General features: G+C 52.6%; 1 protein-coding gene across 2 annotated transcripts in view; it reads left to right on the top strand.

Annotated features, from left to right (window-relative positions):
* WWC3 (WWC family member 3) overlaps window positions 1-13,470 on the top strand; it is a 71,627-nt gene that overhangs the window by 31,940 nt on the left and 26,217 nt on the right. For both annotated transcript variants that reach the window (XM_059384791.1, XM_059384790.1), the window contains exons 8-9: window positions 9,809-10,051; window positions 12,671-12,760. In XM_059384791.1, the coding sequence (XP_059240774.1) occupies window positions 9,809-10,051; window positions 12,671-12,760 (333 nt within the window). The remainder of the gene's footprint in view (window positions 1-9,808; window positions 10,052-12,670; window positions 12,761-13,470) is intronic.

Raw genomic sequence — 13,470 nt, 5'->3', positions numbered from 1 at the left:
CCACATATGTGCTTCAGGAAGCTATGAAGCATGTCTTTTCAAAAAAAAGTCTTTTAGTCACATGTGAACTATTTTCTGAGAGGCTGGGGGAGAAGGAGCGCAGTGCCAGGTGGGGTCAGGGGGTCCTTTCTGGAAATGAGATAGTTGGGTCGGCTGCAGATCCTGTATCGTTCATGATGTCTGGAAATCCACTTTGTTGCCTTTTTAGAAAATGTAAAAATAGCAACAAAAGCGGATCAGATGACTCCGTGCTGGAGGGCCGGCGTGAGCGGACACGGGCTTTCTCATTGCTCGGAGCTCGAAGCCCCGCTTCTTCCTGGCTTCTCACCTCGTATCTGGGCTGGGCCTTCCGTTTCCACACGGACCACTGCCAAGTGCAATCAGCCGTGCCGCTTATCACTGTGGTCATGTTCTCCATGTGCCCCGCGTGCCTTCTCCTGAGCTCGAGGCTGTCTGTCGGGCCGTGGTCTGCTTGGAATACGCCTCTGCTCATTCTTGCATGTTTCTGCTGGGCCGCACAGTGTGGGTGCTGGAATTTGCTGTGTCGTATTAAAATGCAGAAAATAGTTGGTTGCTATGCTTTGCGACATAATTGTTACGTGTTTTGCTGCGACATTTACTAAACATAGCAAGTGATTTCTTTGTTTTCTAGAGGTACTACGGGTACACAGTGAGTAACCTTTTAAATGCTGAGACAGCGCTATTTCAGGATGCCCAGGACCTTGTTAGGAATTGCACGCAGCTGCGGGGGTGGAGGGGGCAAGACCCAGGTGGCCCAGAAATGCCGTTCTGGGCTCCATTGGCCACATTTAAATATCAGGTACCCACGTGGAGATGTCCTGGATTGGCTTGCACAAGCACGACGTTTCTTTTTCCCATTAGCACAGTGGTTCCCACCGGGCAGAGCGGAGGAGAGGGGACTCTGGCTGCATCCTGAGGCAGGTTTGGTTGTTACAGCTCTGGGGGACCTGCTCGGCCGCTGCTTGGCATATTACGGCGCACTGGCTGGCCCCACACAGAGAACGAACCCCCGTATGTCACCAGTGCCGAGGCCGAGAACCCCTGCTCTGGCTGGAGGACTGTGGTGCCTCAGCGGGGCCATCCCCACAGGATTTCCTGCTGGCCTCCATGTATGGGTGACCCCACTAGCTTCATCCGCACCCCCCAGCAGTGGGCAGAGGAGCTGCTGGGAGAATGGGAGATTGTACTCCTGTCTGTGCCGTATCTAACCTTGTTCTGGACATTTCAGAAAAGACAGTGTGCTTTATGCGATGCGATGACGGATGGTCTTCAGCCTGTTCGGGAGATAAACTCCTCCCCAACTAACAAGAACATGTCGGTCTATCAGTGGCTCTGCCTGCGGGTGACGACCTCTCGCTACCCCACCCCAGGACCTGCTGGGGCTGTGCGTGCGCGTGTGTGCGCACTTTTGTTTTCCTCTTCGTCTTTATTATAAAAATAGTACATGAGTACATTGTTTTTGTCGCAGGCGCGCACAGCGGAGACCACCCACTTCCCCTTCTCTGATGCCGCTTCCTACCCTTCGTGGTTTGGTGTGACACCTTCCAGGCTTTGACCTAAACATTTGAATAAAGGAAGCCCATGTAGTTAAACGGAGGATGTGATGGGCATCTGGCTTAGAGTGCACAGCCCTCCCTCCGTGCACAGGCATCTTAGACGGGGTGTAGTTCCTCCCTTTCACAAACAGCGCACATCTCTTCACAGGCCCCAGCCTCGCAGAAATGACTGTTTCCTCGGACTGATACTTAGTGATGAAATGTACAGATCTTAACGCGCATATGTTGAAAGGTTTCGGAGGGGCGCCTGGGCAGCTAAGTTGGTCAAGCGTCTGACTCTTGATCTCAGCTCAGGTCTTTATCTCAGGGTCCTGAGTTCGAGCCCCACGTGAAGCCTATTTTTTAAAAAAAAGAAAGTTTTGATAGATAACCCCACATTGCCTTCCAGAATGACTTAGCCACGCTGCACTGCCACCAACGCCAATTAAACATCTTTATTCTTTGTCAGTTTTACTAGAGTAACAGGCAGAGACCTTCTCTCAGTTGTCATGTGCTTCTCCCTTGTGTGAGTGGTGCATTTCCTCGTGCTGGTCAACATAATTTTGTGTGATTTTTGATTCTTTTAATTGCTGGGTCTGAATTCTTTTTTCTAGACAAGTGATCCTTTCAAAACATGTTAGATGCTGTCATTCCCCTGTTCCACATGGCTCTCGAGCCTTGAAGGAGGCTGCTTTTGCTCCCCAGGGAACAGTTTCGGTCCTCAGGACTAGCGACAGGGCACTGCCGGCAGCCAGTGGGTGGAGCCCAGGAGGCTGCTGACCAGCCCACAATGCACAGGGTGGCCTCACAGCAAAGACTTCAGCCCCCCGGGGTGTCAGTAGTGCTTCAGCTGAGAAACCTTACTCTTGGCCTTCTGCTTTTACTTCTAAAGCCCTACTGTGAGGAGCCAGTTTTCCACTAACCCCGGGCATTAGCCCGCTCCCTTCCGTGTCCTCCCTTGCCTGGTTGTGGACAGACACACTGGGTCTCCAGCCTACCAGGCACACTCCTGACTTAGTGCCCAGAGTTGGCAGAATCACGGCCCCCTCAAGGTGTTCACGTCCCAGTGCTCAGAACCTGGTGGCTGTGTTGCCTTCCGTGGCAGAAGACACTTTGCAGATGGGATTACGTTAAGGACCTCGAGATCGGTGATAGTTCCGGAGGACCCAAGGGGGCTCAGTGTCGTCACTAGGGCCCTTAGAAGAGGGACAGTCTGGAAGGAGATGTGAGGAGGGAAGCAGAGAGCAGAGAGGCATGGGCCACAAGCCAAGGCCTGGGGGCAGCCCTGAGAAATGCCAGTGCCATGGATTCTTCCCTGGAGCCTCTAGAAGGATCACAGCCCTGCCCACCCATTTTGGCCTTTGGACTTCTGAGCTCTAAGATGATGGTGTGTGCGGTTTGAAGGCACCGGGTCTGTAGGCTTCTGTTACAGCAGCACGAGGACACCCGCACCGTGCTCTGGGCCTTCGCTGTTTCCTCTCCTACGGGTGGAATACTTGGTCTCAAGTCGGTCAGGTGGCTTCTGCTCTCCTCTTGGTCCCCTTGTCGGAGATGCTTCCTTGATTGTCCGGAATGAAGTAGCCTGCCCCATTCCCGCCCCCATCACCCCGATGCTCCCAGAAGATGTGACCACCTAACCCATTCTCTGCGTGAGTGTTTTCTCTTTTATCATCTGTTTTTCCCTCCGAGAGCGTAAACCACACAAGGGCCGGGAGTTTTGTCTGTTTAGGTCATTGCTGTGATTCCAGTAGCTGAACACCACTGAATAGCTATTGGATGAGTAGATAAAGGCCCCGTCCCGACGTACTTGCTATCTGGCCCTTGCTTCCGGCAGCGGGCAGGCGGAAGGCGTCCTGGCAGCCCAGGGCAGCTCCAGGTGGACGGCGCTGCTCTTGGGTCCCTTCCCCAAGGCCCACGTCCTGATGGGAGCCTTGAGGTACTTCTCCTTGAGCTGAGGAGAGAAAAGGCATCAAGACGTGCCTGTCTCTAGGGATCTAACAGGTGGGGAAGGTCTCTCCATTTCAAGAACCGTGCTTGCAGGATCTGTAATCACACCAGGCTCAGCTTACAGCTCTTGGGCCTTCATGGACATTTGAAGAGGCTTGTGATCTTGACTCTTTCTATAATGATTTCTCTTCCTGGGTGTTGGAGGAGATGGCATTGGCACTACACCCTGAAGGATGCTGGGATTCTGGGTGCCTGTGCATTTGGGGAGCAGGGAGCAGGGTGGAAAGTTGTGCGATCGCAAGTCTCCGAGGAGGTGGGGGGGTCAGTCTGTGGCAGCGGGACAGGCTTGTAGTTGCAGAACGAAGGCGAGCGGGGATGGGGACGGAAGAGGCTGCGAGCAGGGAGGCAGGACCACATCATGGCAGACCACTGGTGCCTTGGAAAGGAGTTGAAATTGCTGGGCATTCTAGGACCTTTGAGTCGGGAATGTTCAGTGTGAGCCGTCCCAGTGGGGAGATGTCCAAGAGGGCAGTGGGAGGTACCGTCTGGGAATCTTCGGCATCTAGGTGATACTGATGTCGCAGGGTGGCAGAGCTCACCTTGGGAGAGAGCGTGCACTGGAAAAGGAAGAGAATTCACGGTTGAATCGTAAGAAAGTCCCATAGCTATTGGCCTAGTGAGAGTGAATTTGCCGGAGAGGGGAACAAAAAGTCCTAGAGAGCCTGGCTAGGAGTGAGCAGAAGAGAAGAAGAGGTAAAACCTCAGAAGATACTCCCCTGCGGGGACCCACAGCGATGGAGGAGATGCTGGCAAAGGGCGAAGGACAGACCGACGACCTCCTTCCCAAGCACTGCTCCGAAGTGTCCCTGTTCCACCGCGGTCCACCGTGCACAGGGCAAAGGAGCGCAGTGACGGGTTTTTATCACGCGGATTGGCTTTTTTTTTCCATTTAAAGAACTCTTGTTCTGATCATTTTTTTCCCCTGTTAAAATACCTTCCTCTTACAAAATGATGATGATAGTTGATGTGAGTAGGTTTTTTGCAAAATCTCTACTTGGGAAAATAAAAAGTCAGCTGCCCTTCATCAGCCCCTCCCCCCGTGTGACGTGGATGGCGCTCCCTGGAGCCTAAAGGAGGCGAACAGCCCCAAAGAGAGAGTTCTCAGAGGCCCACTTCGTGGCCGAGGATCACTTAGAAGGTGGATCTGGAGTTTGGATGATGAGTTGCTGTTCTCATTGGACTTGAAGCTGCTTTAAAATGTCTGTGGAGCGTTCTTGTCAGCAGAGCCCCACCCTCTGTCCAGCAAGGCTGTTGATCGCGGTGCCCTCTGTGGGGCACCTGTGGTTCTGCTCCCCTGAGGTGGCTGCAGGGCACCTTTCCAGACCCCGCGGAGTAATTCGATTTTGCCTCTAGTTACTGAAGTGAGTTTTTCTAGATCTGGCTTGATCTGGTGAGCGAGTGAGCGCCTGCCTTGTAACCTACTCGGCTGTTGGTCACACAGTTGCCCGCTGCACCTGGGAAGGCGCTCTGCTGGCCACACCTTGGAGCCGTGGTCAGGACAGCCTCACGTCCCCACCCCTCTGTAGACATGTGACATTAGGGAGGTTCATTCCTCCACGAGAAGTTCAGCTTGCCTACCCTCCGCAGAACCTCCTGGGCTTTACCACTTCTAAGCTGGGAGTGTGTGGGGGGGTGTGTATTTCAGAGATGTCTCCCTTGCATGTCTAGATTTGAGATGGTTTTTCAGAGTCGTGAAATTGTCAACATGCAGTGTTCTGGACAACGAGAAGTATCAGGATGTATTCAGATCTAAAGGAAGTTTGTGGAAGTGGGACTCATAATTCCAAGTGGTGGTGATTCCTAGAGAATTCCCTCGACCAAACTGCCACTCTCGTGATGACTGGTTTTGTGTTTTCAGCCCCGGCTCATGTGAAATGTACCAAACAAGTGCTTCTTTGTTTCCCTTCGGGAAGTCACTTTGGATTCTCAAGGCAGACCTTATGATTAGAATATTTTCACATTATTGGTTAAAAATTTTAGAATTTTTCTTTTCTTTTTTTTTTTTTTAAAGATTTTATTTATCTGAGAGAGAGTGAGAAAGAAAGCATGAGAGCAGAATGAGGAGCTGGTGGAGAAGCAGGCTCCCTGTTGAGCAGGGAGCCTGATGCGGGGCTCGATCCCAGGACCCCAGGATCTCTTGACCTAAGCCGAAGGCAGACACTTCATCAACTGAGCCACCTGGGCACCCCAAAATTTTTTAGAATTTTTCAAAGCCAGTTTGGAAGAGCAAGGCTTGAACCAATCCCGGTGACACAGATAGTTCCTTATTTTTAACCTAAGAGCACTTGTTCCAGAACTGTGCACAAACTGTAGCTGTTTCCATAGCAACACTCACAGTCCAGCTAGGAACAAAACATATGGCCCATCCAGTTTCTCTGTGTCTTAGCATGTGTTGCCAGGATGGGTCCTGCTGTTCCTCCGCTGTCCGGAATCAGTGTCCTGTTAGGGTTCCAGTCGGCTCGACATTTAACTCAGTCAGTAATTTTATCACCCACCTGACCTCAATCTTAGCTGAGGATTTCTTAAACTTCTGCTGTTCACTTACATGGATATTTACAAAAAGAAAACTAAAGAGAGAAAGCACAAGCAGTATCAAATCTGTAGCTGTGATTGAAATCTGAAGGCACATGTCTCGAGGCTGACACCGTGTCCCAGAATGTGGCCGTGCCGTCCTGCCATGTCTCATAGCCATCAGATGGGACCGTGGCTTGCCTGGAGTTCTGTCTCCCTTCCAGAAAGCAGCCATATTTTAGGAACACGCAAAATTATATGGTAGACTGCAGACTTTAGGTATAAATTTAAATAATTAAGGATTATTTTAGATATATAAAATATATCTCAAAACTGTGTTATATTAGAAGTGCATTTTTTACAGTAAAAATGCAAATCACATTTAGGATTTCCGTGTGAATTGTGAGGGTCTCAGTAGTTTCTGCAGCATCAATGCAGGTTTCCATTCATGGTTGAATGGTGCCTGGGTTGTAGCAGGAAACCTGTTCAGGGAAACACAGTGAGGGAGAATGATTCCTCTTTTACTTCTGCCTGCATCAAAGCTGCTCGGGGGATCGAATTTGGAGATCACATAATAAATATGAAACCTGAATGCTTGATTTAAGGATGTGCTTTTGCTTCTTCTCTGTCATGAGCACACGGACATACATTTTAAAGCTTTTAAAGGCATTTGCAAGAGGTTATGTATCTTCTGCTAATCCTGATGCACGAAGTGTCGTCCTTACGGATGGCTTGTTTCCAGGCCAGCAGCAGAGTAGACGAGGCACACGGCGTCACAGGCAAAGCCGGCTTGCCTGTCCCATGGTGAATGCACGAGAAGTCACTGAAGGAATCCTTCTAGAGCTTTTGGCTTCCAGTGCAGACAGACAGGACGTATGTGCCTCACCCCCGAATGTCTGCATCTGGAGTGTGGCTGTACGGAAGGAAATGGCACTTGGCAATATCTCTCTGTGTTCTTCTAGAGTCACAGCTCTGGGACGACCATGCACTCATTTGCATCCTTGTGAGATTTAATTATGTGAACAAGCACTCCTCTTCAGCATAGAAACGCTTACCCCATGATCAGCACAGCCCGAACAGCTTTTCCGGGTGGGCCACACGAAGTCAGTTTTGTCCTAATCTTGTCTGTTCTGCCAAGGTGGTCCCTTGCCGTGTGTCTGTGCGTACTTGTCCCGTAAGCCGTGCACTGTCACGGTACACTGGGTGTCACTTGGGCCACTGTGCTATTTGTCTTGTCCTTCGGTGGACAGACCTTTTGAAGTTGGCCCTTCGCCTCTCTTCCCACCTATAATTCTTCTCTTCCTGCATTCTGTTTTTCTGGTAGCGGATATGACTTGAAATTTGCCTGGGAAGAGGAGGATTATCTAGGGCTGCATCTCCTGCCCCCCCTCGGCAGCTTGAATGCTTGTAGAACGGCAGCTGACCAGCACCGGGCCGGCTCACGTGAAATCTTGATCACCTCCCGTGTACACCTCAGAAAACTCACAGGGAGTGCTTTTAAAAACGTGGGCGCCTGTAGCATGTGAATGAGAATTAGTATATGTTACAGAATAATACCACCAATGTCAGCCGGGTTCAGAGAGGCTTTCCTGCGGCTTGTTCGGATAAATGACATGAAAAATTATGAGGACACAATGGATTTGCTCAGTGTTGTTCTTCTCTTTCACATTCATTCCTTACTCTTGACTTGTCTTGATCTCCAGTAGAACGTTCCAGAAATTTCATTGGGTATAATGTCTGATTTGGCACCAACTTATTTATGGGCCGACTCGGAGTATGTTTTCGTTGGGCTTCAGTTATATGACCACCATAAATTTTCATTACACTAATTAGACATAGATGGATGTTCCAGCCTGCTTGGATCCCCAGTCCCGGTGAGCCGCCTCTGCCAGCAGTATTTTTCAGTGACATGATCTGGCATCATTTTCCAACACATTTTCAGGAAATTAGTTTTAAGTTGGAAAAGAACTTGCCTAATAAAGCTACTGACGTTCAACTGTTTTCGTTACCTTCTTGGGGAATTGGACTTGAGTAAATGTGCACATTTAAACTATAACTTGTATTTTTTTTTTAAAGATTTTATTTCTTTGAGTCAGAGAGAGAGAGAGTGTGCAGAAGCAGGGAGGAGAGGCAAGAGGCAGAGGGAGAAGCAGGCTCCCCTCGGAACAGGGAGTCTCACGCGGGACTCGATCCCACAACCCCAAGATTGTGACCTGAGCCAAAGGCAGACGCTTAACTGACTAAGCCACCAGGCTCCCCTACTCTTATTTTTTTATTTTAATTTTTTTACCATTGGTGTCCTCGATGGGTTTGGTACTTGAAGAAGGTGTCTTACCCAGCGCTCCAGCCAGGCTGCCCAGTCCCCATGCTCCTGTCTAGCTCGAGAGGAGCCTGAGCTGCTGCGGGGCTGGCCCCCAGGCTCCAACACGTGGGCCAGCACCCGCTGATTGCTGGTATCTGCAGGGAGCACAGCACTGAGAAGGATTCTGAGGTCCGGACCTAGTGGGCAGGATGCCAGCTTCGATGAGTTTGTGTGTCTGGCGCAGGGGACACGGTGGTGGCAGGAGTGCTCCCGCCATTCCTGTCGTAGTGAGGATCGTCAGCCGGGAGCCTAACGCAGGCCCCTAAGAGCTCTACGGTCAGTTAGCACCCAGCAGGCCAGGCCGGGCTGCCTGAAAGCAGAGGGTTTTCAAACCGAAGTGAGGGTCAGAAGTACCTGGTACTTGTTAAAGCCCAGGTTGCCCATCCCCATCCCCAGAGTGTTGCGTTCAACAGCCCTCGAGCGGTACCCCACGTTTCCATTTGTAGCAGAGGTCCTGGTAACGCAGAGGCTGCCTGCCGGTCAGGGATCGCACTTTGAGAATCACTGTCTTAGAGGCTACAGGGCCATGCACCCCTGCTGCTTCCCTGTCTTCACAGCTCTCTGTGGCCCGAAAGGAGTCCCTGGGTTTTGTTTTGGGGGCACATACGCCAGCATCTGCCCTCCATAGCGCCGGGCTCAGGGGGAGTCTGGCGTCCCTCGTTTCTGTCTGAAAACAGATAGCCCTCCTAGGCAGCCCCACTTCAACTTGAAGGGCTGAAACCATTCTCCTCCACCCGTGAAAGGCTGCTCTGAAAATATAAGCCACATCCATCTCATTTAATCTGCATTTGGCAACAACTCAGGACACAAAGCCACGCTGCCTGTGTGCCAAGCAAACAGACAGAAGGTAGCGTGGGTCACCGGGCACTCCGGGGTTTCTGTTCCAGAGCCCTGTGCTGGGGGCACTGCTCTCCCGTCCAGGTGCTGTTGCCAGTTAGGCCCGGCAGAGCAGGCAGGAAGCCAGAAGCATCCCTCGGGGATCCAGCACTGTGTTTAGCTCCTGATGATGGCAGGTGGGGAGAGAGGAGCTGCTTCCGTCCTGCTCTGCGTCAGTGCGGTGGAGGAAAGCACGGATTGGAACAGCACGGGGGCTGGGGTGTGGAGGAGCCGAACTTCCCGTCCGTCCTTTGAGGCAGGCCTGCCATGCTTACTGCCATCCCTAGTCTCCTAGACCGGGGCAGGCGATGCAGAGGGTCTACACGTTCCTTTTATCATCCATCGTTTCCAGATGCTTTCTTTTTGTCATTTAGGGTTCACTCGGTGCAGTAATTTCCGTACTTAGCACAGGGAGTTTCCAGAATCCGTGCGATGGTGTGGAGAACGTGTGGTGCTATGTTGGCCTCATGAATCTTTCTGGGCCCGTCTCTTGCAGAGTCTCGACGATCCAGCAGCAGCTGGCCCAGCTTGAGAACGAGTCGTGGCCTGGCCTGGCGGAGGCCGACAGGGACCGGTTGCAGCTCATCAAGGAGAAGGAAGCCCTGCTCCAGGAGCTGCAGCTCATCGTCCAGCAGAGGAGGCCGGCGGAAGACGTGGCGCGGCTGGAGGCGGAGAGGAGGCGCCTGGAGGAGGAGATCCAGCGCGCCCGGGCCACGTCCGTGCAGGGCGCCACGGAAAGGTGGGCGGCCTTGCGCGGTTTCGGGAGCAAGCGGGACTCAGCACCCGGGCAAGGTCCAACCAGAAATGCGAACTCGGAGAACTAGCCCGTGACCCTCGATTGGTCCTGGTCGTTAAGGCGCAGGGCATCGACTGCCTGGTGTGTTTCCTGGCGGAGCAGGTGGAAGGTGGGCGCTGGAGGGAACGCGCGCCCTCCCTGCTGCGGGGGGTGCCAGCTCTGCCCGGGCGCCCGCGGTTCCCGTTCCCTGTTCGGAAGCAGGAGGGCTTGCAGCGAGGGGAGCTGGGAGCCCCTTGCTTAGCGCCCCCCCTTCCAGCATCGGGGTGCATTCCCCTTGTCTGCGGGACGGCCGGCAGCAGGCTGGGAGGCAGGCTGTGGGCTCCGGAGAGGGAGCCCCGTTGCTGGCCCGGCCGGCGTGGCGGCGAGCCACCCCTTCGCCTCGTCTGCCACTTGGGTCTCCCCCGGGAGCTGCCAGCGGCCTGGTGCCTGCCCGCTCCCAGAGGCGTCTGTCCGCGGACCGTCTCGGGCTGTCTGCGGGCGTCGGAGGGGTGAGGCCGGCCGGCAGCCCGAGTCCTCATTGCCCGGCCTTTTGGCGTGTGCCGGGCCACTGCCTTCCATTTGCCGCGCGCGGTCCGGGGCCGTGTCGGAGGCCGGTTCTGTTCTGTGTTTCGCAGCTGTCAGGAGGGTATCTGCGGGGACCCACTGAGCTTTGGAGAGCACCCCCGGGCAATCACCCATGTGACCGTGTACTAGACCTTCACATGCGGTGTGTCAGGAGGGCTGTATGCTGTGTACATATGAGCCCTCACAGGTAGCGTGTCCCAGCTGAATCACTGCGTGCGGACCGACGCCCTCAGGGCTGTCATCTAATCACACAAGAGTTTACCCAACCGAGGTACGTGTTGGGGTTATCGATGCTTGGATAGTCATCATTAATGTCTGTGTGGTGACATTAGTGGCTGATGTCATTGCTGGCGGGAAGTGGTGGCCATGGGAGAGCCTGGCTCAAAGGAATTACAGGAGTGAGTTTTAGTTTGCTTGAGGCGATTGCATGCCCTGTCACTTCACTCAGAATAAACGCGGAGTTGATTTTGACCCTGGAAAGGGACCATGAACTGAAGTTTCCGCCTGTGCGCCTGCGCTTCCACTCTCCCCTGGGTACTCTGTGGTGTGTGTGTGGGTAGGCGGGCCTGGGAGTTCGTTGGCTGGTTGTCTCTGAAGGAGGGTGGACTCTGTCCGGCGAATGCCCCCTGCTGCTCAAGACCCCACATGCATGCACCCTTGACTGTTTTTGCCCTCGCCACGTGGAAATCCCAGCACACATGAGTGCCGGGGTCCCAGGGTACAAATCCACAGAACCCCATGGAGCTGGTGGGACTCTCGGTGCCCGGGTTCAGGGACTGGGTTGGCCAAGCTCATCCAGCTGATGGAGTCTCTTCCGGGACCAGGCCAGGCGCTGAGTGCTGGGATGCAGAGCCCTCACCACTGGAACCGAGTTGGCCCACGTGTGTCTCCTGAATCTGCCGCTGAGTGGCCTTGGGCCGGGAGGGGTGTCCCCTGCTGCTGACAGGTACTTCCACGGCGGCCATTTCTGCCAGTGGTCACTGTCTGCGACCCACGCTGTGCAGCGAGGTGGGGTTGGGGGGGGCTAAGTGCCCCCCCCCCCCGGGGGCTCCTGCTGCCGAGACCTTCTGGGCCAGGTGGAGGCAGGCCTGTTTCTCTGTGCGCCTCCCTTCATTGGATGCATGCTTGAATTGGGAGTAAGGACCCGGAGGAGGGAGGCTTTCCCCGGAACAGGCTGAGGGCTGTTAGACCCAATGTGGAGACGGAGCGAAGTGGCTGAGGTCGGCGTCTTCCGGCTGAGGTGGGCTAGTGAGTATCACTGGGGATTGGGACGGTGTCAAGCCTTTTCCCCATCAAAGGACAGACCTGTTTTAAGGGTGCCTGCTTGGTCACATGTTAAATGCCGTGGTTTGATTTATAAACAAGGACTATTTTGTTCTGAGGCAAACACATTCATTCATTCATTCAGCGTTGAGTGCCTGGATGTGTCGGGTTCCATTCAAGGCGGTGGACTGAGTGCAGTGGACAGAGTTCATTTCAAAAACCCTAAAGTTAAAGATAGTGGAAAGAAGAGAAAAAATGCCCTCCAACCCTGTTTCAGTTGCTGTTTTGTTTTATTTGTGTCTGATCTTAATTCTATGGATTTTAGAATCACATGTGTTTTTGCCCAGAGGGGGGCTTAAGCAAGGGACTCTGATTCGTTGGCAGGAATTCCAGCGGATTACTGCGTGCTGTGCATGTGAGGCCGTCTTCTAGTCTAATCCAGGCTCTCGTCCTTTCTGTCTGTTAGTGCACCTGCCCAACCCCCCATCCGTTCACCCACCCACCCATCTCTGGAGCTTCTGCGGTGTATCAGGCACTGTTCAGGGTGCTGGGGGGACAGCGTCAAGCAAGACACAAGCAGTCTCTGTTATCGTGGTGTTCGTGACCTGCAAGTGTATTCTAGAATGGAGTCATTCAGACCTAAATCATTTCGGAGAATTTACAGTTGAATTTCTTGTTGGGAAAGTAAACTCACCCTCTTTGAAATCCACCAGTGGACTGTTTTCTTACCTACAGGATTCTGCTTCAGGAAAAAAGAAATTGTCTCCTTATGCAGCTGGAAGAAGCTACCCGCTTGACATCCTATCTCCAGTCCCAGTTAAAAAGGTTGGTAACTTTATTTATTTTTATTTTTTTCAGCGGGTTGCGGGGGTGCAGAGGGAGAGAGAGCATCTCAAGCAGGCTCCACGAGATTGTGGCCTGAGCTGAAATCAGGAGTTAGAGGCTTAACTGACTGAGCCACCCAGGTGCCCCTAAAAAGGCAGATAACTTTATTTTATCTTATTTTTAAAAAAATTTTTTAAGACTTTGAGAGAGGTAGAGAGAGAGCACAAGTAGGCAGAGTAGCAGGCAGAGGGAAAGGGAGAAGCAGGCTCCTCAGCAGGGAGCCCAATGTGAGGCTCGATCCCAGGACCCTGAGATCATGACCTGAGCTAAAGGCAGAGGCTTAATCGACTGAGCCACCCAGGTGCCCCAAAGCAGGTAACTTTAAAAGAGCAAACTATGCCTAATTATCATGTTATGAAGGCATGTCCATGAACTTCATCATTCCCTTGAACGTGTTTTTCCTCCTATCAGAATTTAGAACCAGAAGTGGTTGTAAACACAGAGGCGGGAAGTGGCTACGTTGTATTTTTAAGAGGAGCCGCTGATGCAGGGGGCAGGGAGCGGGAGGAGAACCAAGCTTGGCTGCACAATAGAGGGTCTGAAGTCAAATTGGCCTGGCGATTTTATAATTTACAGCTTCTGAGGTGTATATATCCATCTCCATATGCACATGGATAGTTTCAATTTTTTTTTTTTTTTTTTTTTTTTTT

Source organism: Mustela nigripes, chromosome X (assembly GCF_022355385.1).
Source record: "Mustela nigripes isolate SB6536 chromosome X, MUSNIG.SB6536, whole genome shotgun sequence".
NCBI classification, from domain to species: domain Eukaryota; kingdom Metazoa; phylum Chordata; class Mammalia; order Carnivora; family Mustelidae; genus Mustela; species Mustela nigripes.
The sequence above is the reverse complement of the archived record's forward strand: the minus strand, read 5'-3'. Positions and strand labels throughout refer to the sequence as shown.